The sequence below is a fragment of the Lottia gigantea genome (genome assembly GCF_000327385.1).
Source record: "Lottia gigantea unplaced genomic scaffold LOTGIsca_7, whole genome shotgun sequence".
Classification (NCBI taxonomy): Eukaryota; Metazoa; Mollusca; class Gastropoda; family Lottiidae; genus Lottia; species Lottia gigantea.
Window position 1 is genome coordinate 3187269 of NW_008710370.1, and position 15548 is coordinate 3202816.

General features: G+C 35.7%; 2 protein-coding genes across 2 annotated transcripts in view; one reads left to right on the plus strand and one right to left on the minus strand.

Moving 5' to 3' along the window:
- Positions 1-8872: 8872 nt before the first annotated feature.
- Positions 8873-12627, plus strand: LOTGIDRAFT_155083 (hypothetical protein; the record flags this gene model as incomplete). The annotated part of the gene is made up of 2 exons (XM_009065589.1): positions 8873-9113; positions 12494-12627. 2 exons carry the CDS (start codon positions 8873-8875, stop codon positions 12625-12627), a joined length of 375 nt encoding a protein of 124 aa, XP_009063837.1.
- Positions 12628-13640: 1013 nt separating this feature from the next.
- The window catches only part of LOTGIDRAFT_155084 (hypothetical protein), a gene marked incomplete at both ends in the record, with an annotated part of 2589 nt that continues 681 nt past the window's right edge, over positions 13641-15548 (minus strand). The window contains one exon of the mRNA XM_009065590.1: positions 13641-13939. Coding sequence (XP_009063838.1) covers positions 13641-13939 — 299 coding nt within the window. The remainder of the gene's footprint in view (positions 13940-15548) is intronic.

The window sequence follows — 15548 nt, forward strand, 5'->3', positions numbered from 1 at the left end:
AAGTAGAAAATGTATTTTCTATTGGTACCTTTCATAGGTCTAAATTATTATATAGGCATGTCTTTGTTGTCGCACTTCTCTGACCAAGGGGATTCATTTCATTTCTATACGCCCAATTTGAAAGGCGGATGTATATTGTTGTTTCCCCTGTGCGTCCAATCTTATTTAAATTAGATTACAATTTCGTATTTTTTTTACTTCCGATATTTTAAGTCTCCATTGTAAACTAATAAGTTTTCTACCACAGAGTGGTCTCAAAGATAGTATTTTTAGGCAATCAATCAGTGTCATGGGAAACATGTTTCTTGATAAAATAAGGATTTGTGGGATATTGAAACCTAAAGTAGAATTTTTACATGACACACATTGATTGGTTAAAAATAACATCACTGGGACACTATCATTATTTTAGTTTACAATGCAGAAATATTAAAACCGAACTTAAATGTTGTTACTCAAGTTTCATGCAAAACGATCTTAAGACAACTGATCTATTTTCAGCCTGCTCCCTACTGAAGGTGGACAATGTAGAATTATAATATAAGAAAACAGAAAAGATACAAAATTATAATCCAACTTATATTAGATTGCTGTGCTCAGTCAATATTTCTTGTGACCACATAAAAGAGTACAGTTTTTATCTGATTTTAATTAAATTTGATGTAACCATTTATGTTGATAAGATCTGTAAAGTTTGAATTTGGCTATATTTCGATGAACTGTTTTGAATTATTGTCCTTAAATTACTTAGTATAATAAACACGTCAAAATTTATTTTAAAGCAGGATTGAAGCTCTAACTTGTTGTAATGATTGGAAAAATATAAGATCTTGAACAAATTTAAAGAACATATTTTTGAAGAACATATTTTTGAAATTTTTGATGAAATTATTGGAATCAATTTAAAGAACATTTTTTGGAGTAATTGCCTTTGACTTAGTTGAAACGCGTCAAACTTTGTGTGTGAACTCAACAATTTTCAATCAATTTTGAAACATGAAAGTGATCATTGAAATTGATAAGATCCGAAAGAGTTATTGCCTTTGATTTAAATGCATCAAAATTTGTTTGTGAAGACAGTTGATACTACAATTTTAAATGAATTTTTATGAAACTTTGATGTGATCATTTGAATTACTAAAATCTTAGATTTTTGAGGAAAAGGTTTTGATTTACTGCCCTTGACACATCAAAAATTTGTTCGTGAGCACAGTTTGTATCAATTTTAATGAAACTTGGTGGGATTTGTAACATCTTGGACATGTTTAGAAACACTCTAGAAGGCGCATTTCTTAACGGATTTTGACGAAACTTTGTGAATTTTTGTAATCACCCAATTATGAACCCTAGTTAAATTCAGAAAACTTGAAAAATATTTTGTGTGAATTGTTGGTCTTGTTCTTAAAAAAGCGTTCAATTTTTAGCTTGTAAACACTCTAGGAGATTCAATTATTGACAGAATTAGATGAAACTTGGTGTGAGTATTTGTATTCACCCAAGAATAAACCCTATTGGAAATCAGAAAAATATGAGTTATTGCCCTTCTTCTTGAAAATTCAAACACTCTACAAGGCACAATTCTTGATGGATTAAAACTAAACTTGGCATGAGTGTTCGTAATCACCCAAGGATGAACCCTATTGAAAATGAGAAGAATTTAAAAATATTTAGTATGAGTTATTGCCCCTGTTCTTAAATATACGTTCCAAGGCCCAATTCTTGACAGATTTTGATGAAACTTGATAATATTATTCAGTATCGCCTCAAAAAGTTCAAAAGAAGAATATGTCTGAAGGTTGAATATTTCACACTGTTAATTGTTACTGTACTGCTAAATATTTTTATTCAGAATCAAAGCTGTCAATGTGCGTAATATACCTTACCTGGCAAGCTATCTTTAAAGTTGTAATTTGCCAAATTGTCATTACCTATTCCGTCCAGTGGTGTTTTGGCCAATAGTATGATTCGTCCACATTTTTCTTATAATCTGATCAAACTTCTATTATCCTATGCTATTTTCTAATGACCTGAAATTTGGCAGCTCCCACAATCTGTATATTGAGTCAAATCATATCATAACACCTCACTTTAATGATGTCAAAATGTCATATGTCATAATGTCCAATTTTGCCAATTAAAACTTTGTCCGACAGTAGATAGTTATTGAAATTGACCGATCAATTTTTATGTTATATTTTTTGTTTCATTGTCACTGTCAATAAATTGGATTCATCAGTAAAAACTATTGATAATAATATTTGTTCTGTAGGATTGAGATGAAAAAAACTTGATGTAATAAGATATGCTATGTTTTTGTCAACTGCTACGTTATAATATTAATTATTGTATAATTGGTCTTGTAGTTTTAATGTTTGTTGATTGTTATAATGTTTTATTGTGTAGCTAGAACCTATTACTGTAATTGTTTGTGATCATGCTTGTTAAAGGAATGTCTATAATAATACTAATTGATGATGAATTGATTTTTGCTAATTCATACATTTTTGTATATCCACATATTAGGATCAACAAGAGCTTTTGTGAACTGTCGGTGGCAGATGTTACTAACTGATATGAAGTGCTTGCACCATTTTTTTTTCTATACAGTTCACTTCTAGATAGTGTAAATAGTATTGAACAGAAGTAGGTTTGCCTCATCTTGTTTCAATTACAATTTATTCTATTTCACAAATAAAGTGGACTGATAGTAATGGTAATTATATTTTGAATCTGCTATGATTGTGCAAAAATCTGCATTACTCAACTATCCTGATTCCTAAACAGCCAAAAACGTGATGTCACCTTTGAGGTGTCTTTAGTGATAAAGCCTTAAAATATTTCTAAAATATGCTATTTACATCTATTTATCTACTTGATCGAACTGAATTTGTTAATAAAGGGTTAAGTAAGAACAGAGTCTACTAATTAAGTAAGCAGCTTAAGCTAGTTAGGTGTTGGGTCTCATAAAGAATTTTATACAATTCTCTCAGAATCATACAAACACTGACACTCAAAGTTAAACATATTTACACCTGACAGAGAGGGGACGAAAGAGTTGGTTGGCTTAAGATCTTAGCTGTCAAATTTTTTTGTGCTTTATTAGTTTGGTCGAGAATCTTTACTTTGTTTGTATGAGTTATTGCCCTTCGTTCAATTTTCAGCCTGCAAACACTCTACAAGGCACAATTCTTGATGGATTTAAACTTTACTTGGTGTGAGTGTTTGTTATCAACCAAGGATCAACCCTGTCTGGACTAGCAGCAAGCCATGGTGAAAAGGAGCTGGCAACAATTCCACATGGATAGACATTTACAGCAAAATCTTGCACCTGAAAGCATTGAGACTGCTTTCATAATTGAAAACTGTAGGTGATTATTCAGTTTACAGTTGATTTGAGTGTTGAACATGTAAGAAAATCACATAACTCCTTTAAAAATACCTCAATCTAGGAAGTTTACTCCCTATTTCTATATATGTCTTTTCTATATATCACAGAGTACCTTAAGATGACAGGTTGCCATTTTAACATTTAAATGCGGATAATTCTGAACACATATGGATTTGAAGTGTACTGTCATTGCAGTCTATTTTAAGTAGTTACGTCCATTAAGGTGAACTCTTCATTATAAAAATTAATAAGGCTAGAACCCAGAAAATAGGAAATGTTCACATTTTTTTCATCTTCAAAATTTCAAGGCAATTTGATCTCCCCATACAGTGAGTGCTTATATTTTTATGTATTTCATATCTGTATTAGTTTCTTTCATTGTCAGTGATGCTTTGTATACTAGAATTTAGGCGTGAGTTCAAATATATTTCTTGCATTTTTCTACTTTCGTTTTCTCTCTTAAGGTAGGCCTAACATGTGGTTTTAAATTATATTGAATATTTTATTGAATACATGGTAAGAATTTGTATTCTTATATTATTTCAGTCTTTTACCTCTTCCGAGAGTGAATGAGGCACAATTTATAATGAAGAATAAAGCAGTTTTCTTGTTATTCAAGCTACTAACATTACAGTTAAAGTAAAAGATAATGGATCATAGGACAGAATTAAGACGTTTCAAGAACACTGACAGGAGTTAGAAAAGATCAATATGAAGCTTTTGTGTTAGAATTCAGTGCTAAACTTAGCACAATAACTGGAAGAATTGACACTTAAATTAACAATTTTATGTTGGAAAAAGAAATTCAACCAATCAATTTCAACAATTTGCAGGTTATCAAAAATGCTCTGATTAAATATTTCAATGACTATTAAGAATTCTCTGCACGTTTTAATGACTTTTTGGATAGAAAAAAGGTGTAAAGAAAGTGAAAATGATGTATCAGCTCAAAGACTCCAAATAGCTGCTATTGAATACTTGGTGAAATAGATGAAAATATACTGATTTAAAACAGAACTCCGTAAATTTCGAAAAACCTGTCAAATCCAAATCAGAAGCTAAATTACAGCAAGAGAAAGTAAGAATTGAAGAAGAAGAGTCTCTTGCAGCTATGAGACATACAAGAAGAAAGAAAGAATTAGAAATGGACATGAATCTTCTTTCAGTGAAAAGAGCAGCAGATGAGGCCCAAACTGAGTTTCAAATAGTATGCGACAGTATCAGTTCAGACTGCTCAAGACCTTTATCAGATGTACAATCAGAGAAACTCATTAGAACTGGACAATTTGTTCTTAATCACTGGTCTCAGTGTAGATGCTGAGGCACCTCAACAAACATCAGATGAAAATGATTCATTTACACAATCTCCAACTTTTAAGCTCCAACCTGTTCAACCCCTTAAGCAAACCTCGGTTTCTCCAGACATGGAATCAGCAATCAGTTAGTAATCAATTAAACAACAATTCCATAACTAGAGCTGGTACAAGGATACCAGAATCATCAAATTTAGAATTAGGTCAGAGTATTGGTACAGGCATTAATATAGCCTCAGAATTTACAAAGTTATTTCTAAAAAAAGAATTACTCCTTTCTCGTCTAACATCTTTCACCGATGAACCAGAAAACTATTTATTATGGAAGTCAAGCTTCGCCAATATTATGCTTGGTCTAGATGTTACTCCCCCAGAAGAAATCGATCTTCTTGTCCGTTGGTTAGGAAGTGAGTCCGGTAAGCAGGCATAACGTATTCAAGCAGAAAATGCCCTAGACCCTAAAAAAGGCCCCAATCTGAAATGGGAAAGGCTTGATGAACGGTATGGTTCACCAGAACAAATAGAATCCACTCTAAAGAAGAAAATTAAAAACTTTTCTAAGATTTCCTCTTATGATTTAACTAAACTCTATGAACTTAGTGACCCCTTATCTGAAATAGAATCTGTTAAGGAACAACCAAAATACAGCTCTTTATTGGATTACTATGACTCATCCAGTGGTGTTAATCCCATAGTTAGTTTACTTTCTTACAAACTAAATGGACTGATAGAGCTTACATAATTAAAACAGACCGGAAAATTATGTTCCCACCCTTCAAAGATTTTGTCAAATTTATTCGTGAAATGAGTCCTAAATTACATGATCCCAGTTTTATTATGAGAACAATTCAACTCATCAAAAGTCTACAGGACATTTTTCAGGAAAACCATTGAATTCGAATCAGACATCCTATTCCCACAATTCCAGATCAGGAAACCAGCATCGAACCCTAGTTTCAATAAAGAAAACCGATGTTGTACCGGAAACTCCTAAGAAACAGTATGACCAGTCAACCAAAGATGATTTTCTCAAATGTCCCATTCATGAAGAAGCTGGTCACAGTCCAAACCAGTGTAGACTATTTCGGACTAAACATATATCTGAAAGGAAAGAAATCATTATGCGGCATTTTATTTGCTTTCGCTGTTGTAATGGTAAACATTTAGCCCAGAACTGTAGTAAAACTAGACATTGTGAGATTTGTAAATCTAAGGGTCATTCGGGTGCACTGCATGTTGAAATAAACAGTTCATCTACACAAAGACATGGCGCGGAACAGAAACCAGAATCAGCATGTACCCAAAATTGTGGAGAAGGCTTCAGTGGCAAGTCATGTGCTAAAACAGTATTAGTACAAGTATATCCTACTAATCATCGTGAAATTAATCATAAAGTGTATGCCATCATCGATGATCAGAGCAATCGATCACTAGCAAAGTCTAAATTCTTTGACCTCTTCAATATTAAAGGACCAGAACTGGAATATGCATTGTCTTCATGCTCAGGGAATGAAGTTGCATCCGGACGCAGTGCTGAAGGATTTACGATTGAAGGAATAGATGGTATTTCTAAGCTAGAGTTACCTACCCTTATTGAATGTAACCAGATACCCAATGTAAAAGCAGAGATTCCTACAACTTCGGTAGCTGCACAATTTGCACATCTTTGAGATCTCAGTTGTTTAATTCCCTCATTAGATGACAACGCAGAAATCCGATTACTTATCGGTAGAGATCTATTAGAGGCACATCATGTTTATGATCAAAGAATTGGACCACGGCATACACCTTATGCTCAGAAACTTTCCCTGGGATGGGTGATTATTGGAGAAGCCTGTTTGGGAAAGATTCATGCTCCCGAGACAGTTAACGTAAACAAAACGTTTGTTTTACCGAATGGAAGGACATCTATATATGAACCATGTACGAACAATTTACATATAAATGAAAACGTCGATCGCATCGTTAACACAAACTTTAACTCTAATTTTAGTAGCAATGTTTTTCTACCAACTGTTGATGATGATAAAGTTGATCAATCAGTTGATGATAAAGAATTTATCAAAATTATGGAATCAGGATTTATCCAGATGGAAAGTGGTAACTGGAGCGCCCCATTACCATTCAGAAAAAATCGGTCAAAATTTCCGAACAATTTTGAACAAGCGTATCACAGAGCCAAGAATTTTGAATCAAGTCTCAAGAAAAATCCGAAGAAACTGGGGCATTTCAGTGATTTCATAGACAAGATATTTAAAAACGGACATGCTGAAATAGCCCCACCTTTGACCCCAGGTGAACAATGTTGGTATTCACCCTAAAAAGCCCGATAAAATCCGTGTAGTTTTCGATTCGTCTGCCAAGTTTCACGGAATTTCACTTAATGTTTTATTGACAGGCCCAGATTTAACGAATAACTTGTTGTTGATTCCTAGCGATATCAATTATGTGGCAGGATAATGTGGCAGACTGGTATTCCGTAATATGAAACAGTTTATCGACATATCTGTTCATATACAGTTCACGAAGGAAAAATGACTTGACGACTAATGATGACTTTATGACTTGACGACTAATGATGACTTTATGACTTTATTTTATTGACTAGGCCTAGTTGTTGGCGAACATAGTTTCTTTGTGAACAGTATACAGACTTCTATATTCTGAAATGACATATATGACAAATAAGACACTGACAGACTAACATGACACTAAAATAGCACAGTAGCTTGTATGACCTACAGCAATAGCAGACGATGCTAAAAGGAGACAGTCTATACTACTAATATGACATAAAATATGAGCATAATGACTAAAAATATAGTAAATTGACACAATATAGACCTTAATAATAAATGAGCAATAATATGACATGGACATAGACATAAATATGAGACTTAAAATATTGGACAGGACTATTGCACTTGACCGGGACCGGGAAGCTAATTTCTAGTTCATTCTTACTGAAAATGATATTATGTATAAACCGATACATTATAGATGCGTACAAATGCTTAATTCATGAATATAATACCTGGAAATGGTGTTAGGTCACTACGACTTAAATATGAACGATGAATGATGACTATGAATGAAAATGACAATATGTAAAGATGGCTGATCGACTAATAAATGACGTAATGCACGTGCTATTTCTGATTGGCTAAGCAATGATTTCCGCTTCAGAACACGATTAAATTCTCCATGCTAAGCAATAGTCCGACATAATCTGATCATACAAGAAATATTTACAACTACAGATATATTCAGAACATAACTTAATAGGTGTTTTGCTAAGATTTAGGAAAGAACGAGTTTCAGTTACTGCTGACAAAGAGCAGATGTTCTTTAACTTTTATGCACTTAAGGCTCGCCGTAATTATTTGCGGTTTCTTTGGAACAAGGATAATGACCCAAACAACGAACTCATCGAATACAGAATGAAGGTACACGTGTTTTGGAAATTCCCCATCCCCCGCAGTAGCCACATTTGGTTCAAGGAAATCCGCATGTAGTCGCGAAAATCATGAAACTTGCGATGGCACGTGTAATTTTGTGTATAACGACTTTTACGTCGACGATGGGCTAGTCTCAGTACCAGATGAAGAATCGGCAGTACAGTTGGTGAAAACCACTCAAAAAACATTACAGAAAGGTGGAAATCTTCGTCTTCATAAACTTTGTTCAAACAATACGAATGTGATTTCAAGATTTCCAAATACTGATTTAGCCAAAGATTTAACCGAAATTGATTTCGAATCCAACTCTCCAAACCTACAGAGAAGTTTAAGACTTATTTGGAATATTAAATCAGATACATTTACCTACAGTGTAAGTCGTCAGTCAAAACCGTTTACTCGTAGAGGTATGTTATCAACCGTGAATAGCATATTTGATCCTGTTGCGAAATGACATGAAATATGCACGAAATTTGGACGAACTGACAGTCAAAGCGTCATATCACTGTCACTAAGCAACACCCTCCTCTCGATTGTAGAAACTGTATGTTGATGTCAGTCATTGTGAAATTTTGAACTTTGAAATTTATGAGTAAACCTGTATCTGAAATTGTGTTTGTTTTTATTTCATCTGAACTAAATTCGCAACATGGTCCTACCGAGACGGATTTGATTTTCCTGAACTGAATTTAGTGTAACCCTGAACCATAAAAATGAGTGAAAAACTGAAAAGGATTCGCGGAGGCCATCGGGCTTACGTCAAACGAACTGTTAATAGAATATTTGATTCGATCCAGGAACTGAAAGGCCGTGATATATCTGAAGAGGATACTGAACTATTAAATGCTTCAAAGATGACCTTGTTTGAGAAAAAAGAAACTTTGAAGAAAATTGACGGCGAATTTCTCGAAAAGGTTGGTGATGACGAAATCGAACACGAAGTTTTCGATCAAAGTGAGTTTTGTGATTATGTAACACATATTCTATGGAAATTGAGGAACTTTAAAAGTGGCTAAAATTGACAATACTCGTCGTAATTCAGATATGGATGTAGGCCTAAACAAAACAGTTACAAAGTCAGTTAAAACTAAATTGCCGAAATTAACATTAAATAAATTTACTGGAGAACCTGTTGACTGGCAGACATTTTGGGACAGTTTTAATGCTGCTATTCATGCAAATGATGACATTTCAAAAATTGACAAATTTAATTATCTGAGAAGCTTATTGGAAGATGCTGCCTTAGCTGTTATATCTGGGTTTTCCCTTACAACAGAAAATTACGACGCCTCTGTGGATCTCCTTAAGGACAGATTTTCGAACCCTCAAGTTATAATTTCTCGCCACATGACAGCATTATTAGATTTGCCGAACGTCACCAATATTGAAGAAGTTTCTAAAATCCGAACATTATTTGATAATATTGAATCGCGTATGAGAAGTTTAGAAAATTTAGGCGTTGCATCAGAATCTTAAGGAAATCTATTGATACCAGTTATTTTATCGAAAATTCCAGACGAAATTAAATTGTTAATTAGACGAACTTGTGAGAAAGATAAATGGGATGTAAACCAAATATTAGAAGTTTTGAAAACTGAAGTTGAGGCCAGAGAACGATGCGTCTTGATAAAAACATTTACATCAAAGGCAATGCCGACAACCAAGGTCCTTATTGTAGTTTCTGTGGACAACAGCATTCTTCATCAAACTGTGACGTAGTTACCAATACCATAAACAGACCAAGTATTCTTCGAAAGAAGGGGAAATGTTTTCTTTGTTTACATTCGGTGTTTTAAATGTCACGAAAAACAACACACGTCATTATGCGACAAATCAGCCCATGACACATCTAACCGGCTTAATGGTAATAAACCCAATTCACCTAATAACAGTAGACCTGCTCATGCGATGTGTGTTACCAGTTCAACATCAGTACGTCTGCAAACCGCCTTGGCACCAGTGGGAAGGCCAGATAGAGAACATAATAAAGCCGTTTCTAGAATAATCTTTGACAGTTGCAGTCAGCGAACATATGTCTCATATAGGCTGCGAGATAAACATCGTTTATCAGTAATTGGTTCTGATAATCTCCTTATTAAAACCTTCGGTGATAAGAGATGGTATGGTACTATATGTAAATAAATGCCTACTATACCCACGATTTGCAGTGCAATCAGCAACCAAGTTCTTGATATAGCCCTTCAAAAATATCCGCACCTACAAGGTCATGAATTAGCCGACATACCTACCCATTCTGATGACTTTGAAGTTGATGTATTGATCGGCGCTGATTACTATTGGAACTTTTTAAATGGTGTTACCATTCTTCAATCAAGGCTCGGATGGATTTTATCCGGTCCAGTTGTACTTACCTGTGATAATTTACCTGCATGCTCAGTTAACTTTACTTCTACACACGTTCTACAAATTGACTGTTCAATAGCCGAAGATAATTTAAACGTAACAGATGATTTGAAGAAGTTTTGGGATTTAGAAACAATAGGAATTCGAAAGGATGAACTTTCTGTTTATGATCAGTTTATAGAAGAAGCTCTGCAACATTTGTTAGATCCTTGAAACTTTTTATTGGTCGCAGAGGTGTTCCGTCTTTTGTAATTTCGGATAATGGAAAAACCTTTAAAAGCGCTGAACTAAACTCATTTGTGTCGTTGAAAGATATATCTTGGAAATATAACGTAGAATTATCTCCTTGGTGGGGAGGATTCTTTGAAAGAATGGTGAGATCAGTGAAACCTTAAGAAAACTTTAGGTACTGCTAGAGTTACATTTAAAGAACTGTTTACATTGTTAATCGAAGTGGAAGGAATTCTAACCTAGGTGAAGAGTGTGGAGAGCCATTAACACCATCTCATTTAGTAGTGGGAAGACGCTTATTATCCGAGCCAAATATGTTTATTGAAGATAACGTTCCCAAATCTAATACAGACAGTGAAATGACTAAATGCAAGAAATATTTGAATACTGTATTATCTCACTTTTGGAAACGTTGGTATCAAGAATATCTTACAGATTTACGAGAACATCATCGTCCGCGATATAAAAAGGGTCCTAGTGTTTCCATTGGAGATGTCGTTTGTGTCCATGAAGATAAAATACCCAGATTTTATAATTGAACGTTTTTATGTGTATGTAAACAATCGTGTGGATAGAATCAGACGTTCTACTTCTCCGAACCAATGGTTTTATGTACCAACCAATTTAAACCCAGCCGATCAAGCGACAAGACCTTTACGTTCAGAAAATATTCAAGATAGTTTGTGGCTTAAAGGACCAAGTTTATTACCAATCAACGAATGTGAAACTTTGCAATATGATTTAATAGAACCTGAACAGGACAGTGATTTGAGACCAGATGTTTTATCATGTAAAACCCCAATACATGTTAGACTTGGAACCAGTCGATTCGAAAGATTTTCTTCTTGGCCAAGATTGGTTAATGCTATAAGTTTTCTCAAACAATCAGCATAGAAACCAGTAGGAGCAGTTTGTGATCGTTCGATTGTTGACTTTATTGAGGACTCTGAGAAACTTATATTTAAGGAAGTTCAATTCGAATTTTACCCTAGTGAGATAAAATGTCTTAAGAACAACACCCCATTACCTAAAGACAGTTCTTTACTCTCTGTTTCGCCAATATTGGACACTGATGGTTTGCTCAGAGTAGGTGGTAGGTTAAATCATTCTAGCCTTCCATATAATTCAAGAAATCCTATTATTGTTACCAGTAAACATTACATTTCGACCTTGTTAGTCCGGTACTACCACGAAAAGACACATCATCAGGGACGACATATAACAGAGGGTGCTGTTCGAAATGCTGGATATTGGATTACCGGAGGCAAGCGTCTCATTTCGTCTATACTACACAACTGTGTGAAGTGTCGCAAGTTAAGAAGGAACACAGAATATCAGAATACCGAAGACCGTTTAAATCCCAGTCCACCATTCACGTTTTCGTGCTTAGTGTCCGTGGGATTCATATCGAAGTGGTGGAAGAGCTTAGTTCATCGTCTTTTATTAACGCTCTTAGAAGATTTACATCCTTAAGAGGTCCAGTTATGGAATTTAGGTTGGTGCCACTGACGATTTAGACATTAAAGTTATTAACATTGAGGACAAACCTGTTCAAAACTTACCGTATTACGATGAAGTAAAGCTATTTCAATATCTTTAGTTAATGAGTTGAATATTCTCGTTTCTACTTCAATTGATGGTGTTATTACGGGTATGAAAAGTTGGAGATTCGTTATTTCTAATTTTGCATCTGAACCATTCTCTCCAAAGAATATCTTATCGTTGATTTCTCTTTGTAGATGAATTTTATATGGTAAGCCTATGGAAACTTTTCTATGTTCCAACAGACCGAATAAAGGATATAATTTCCAATTTACGTAATTACCCCACCTATTATTCTCAACAACATTATTATACTGAAGTACTCAACTAATTAAGGAATCAAAAATAATCCTAATCCTCAACTGATTAAAGATATGACATGATTCACTCAATACTTTTTAGAAAATCAAAAACCTGTATTAACTGACTACTATATAAATCGCAAATTCAATCTCATTACATAACCATTCCTCGGCACTTGAAAAAGGATAATATTTCGAAAACCGGTTCGTGTCAATTGCGTAAGTTTTTGTTTTACTTGTTATAATTTTTCACATCATTGTTAGCGTTATTTATCACCTAAATATATATTTTTGCATTTTCCATCATAACTTTCATCTTACTTTATATATCCCCAAACCCAGTTTGACTTATTTGCATAATTTGATCCCCACATTTTCACGCTAGCATATACAGTTTCCTCCTGTTACATCCGCTGTACATTCCTTTTCTAACCTCAAGTTATTTCAGTTATGCTCCCCAACTACAATAACCACTGGCAAGAAGCCAGACATAGAAACACTAATCGTCAACCAAACCAATATCACGTACCCTACAACGGCCCTGTCTTCAATCGCCGACCACCAACCAACCCATCCAGCTATATCCCACCCCATCGCCGACCTACCTACAACACAGCCTACCAATCAAAAGGTAACCATCGACCTGACCAACAACAGAAACGACTACCAGCCCACCGACGCCAACCAGTCCCCACTCATAAGGAGGAAGAACCCTCCATCATTTGGCAATCCTTACCCTTGAACAGCAAGGCCAACCAGCGTTTACCTTCAAACGCAAAGTCTCTGAGTTGGATAGTTTTATCCGTCCAGCAATGAAAACATCAGCTGTCGACGCGAATATTAGAGCCCTCAATCGGACATGACTCTCTAAGGTTACGCAGGTCCTGATCGACCATTACCAAACCACATTTCAAGAGAAGCTGACCACCATTCGTACCAAGTCTTTGTCATCACCTGCCGTCGACCGCATCGTTTCTCATGCCCTGTCCTGGGCCCGTCGCTCCTATGGGAAACGTCTCACTCAAGCTGTAATCACCAAATTCTACCAAACAATCAACGAAACAAAAACCAGAGTAACCATATCTCTACCAACTGAAATGGACACTACACCTGCACCATCTAGAGCCACCACGCTGCCGAACCAAACCCCTAAACGAGCCCGAAGTTCATCTACTCCTTGTCCAGCAGACATAGGTATAGGCTCTCGTAGAGAGGGCACTCCCCTTCTCTTTCCACTGTCAGACTCGTCTTCCCCTTCCACACCATCTGAATCTTCACCACGTGATCCTGGATCCGCCAACCTTTCTTCCTTCTGTGCGTTTTTGGACCAGCAAACCACCCCTCAGTCTATATCCAAGTTGAGGCGTGTATCCAAACCTCCCCCCCCCCCTCGAACCAGATCCCAGTCCGTTCCCAATGCTACAATTCTAACAACTGCCGAACCAGTACCAATCACACCGTCGACGAAATACATTCTTAACCCGGTGCCCAAGTCCATCACATACAGTCAATCCTGGAATCATACGACCATGATCCCAAACCTACTACCATTATTCTTCATGTAGGCCTCAACAACCGTGATCAGCTACCAAAGACCTCCTTAAACCAAGCCCAGAAATTAATCGCCACAACCAACAAAACCTTCCCAAACTCCAAGATCCTCTTCACATGTATACCATTTCAAATAAAATCTCGAAGAAAGCACGACAGAACCTCAGCACTCTCAACAACATGATGATGGAGTCCAGTATCAACAGCGCAACAATCTTACCACCCTACGAAGAAGAATTCGAACCAGTTGATAATCTTCATTGGTCTCCAGAAACAGCAAAGAAACTGCTAACATGATTAACAATATTCTTGGCGATTTAGTCAAAACTAGTTATCTCAAACAGAAACAATATGACTATCTGTCTGCCAAACCTGATTGTCGCGAGAGACATTTGTACACTTCGCCTAAAATCCATAAGATTCCAACCAAGGAGTGGTTTATCTCGAATAAAATCCCTAAAGGCCGCCCGATTATATCTGACTGTGGTAGTGAGTCATATGCAGTGTCAGAATACATTGATCATTTCTTACTACCTCTAGCATGTCAACATCGCGCCTACCTTAAAGACACAACCGATTTTGTCAATAAAATAAAAAATCTTCGAGTTCCCTCTAATGCTATTTTAATTTCTATCGACGTTTTTTCTATGTATACCAATATTGATAACACAACTGGTTTAACGGCAGTTTAATAGAAACCCAGATCCAAACAGACCCGACGATGCAATTCTACAGCTTTTAGAGATTTGTCTTAGTCGAAACGATTTCACATTTAATGGTAAAACATATTTACAAACTTCAGGGACAGCAATGGGCAAACGATTAGCCCCTTCGTACGCAAACCTTTTCATGGCAGAGTGGGAACGTGAGGTGTTGCCCCTCTGTCCATTTGACCCACTTTTTTACGAACGCTTTTTGGATGACATTTTTATGGTTTGGACTTATTCTATCGAACAGTTTTGGGAAATCTGTGAAATTCTCAACAACCACCATCCTTCTATCAAACTAACAGCAAACGTGAGTGACAAAAGCATAGACTTTCTCGATACCACAGTCTTTAAGGGAGATTCCATAGCAGAAACTGGATATTAAAGTGTATTTCAAAGAAACTGATACTCATCAACTCTTGCACAAGAGCTCCTTTCACCCAAAACATACCCTTTCTGGTATAATTAAGTCACAAGTTTTACGATTTCATCGAATTTGTACAAGATCTTCTGATTTCAACCAAGCCTGTACGATTGTTTTCTCAAAACTGAAAGAGCGTGGGTACTCTAAACGATTTTTACGAAACATAAAAAATTCCACCTTAGCACAGATAGCAGCTAAAAACAGACTTTATGCCGAAGTACCTCCAGGTTTAAGAAGTGCTCCATGTTGTCCAGTAGATGCAAAACAT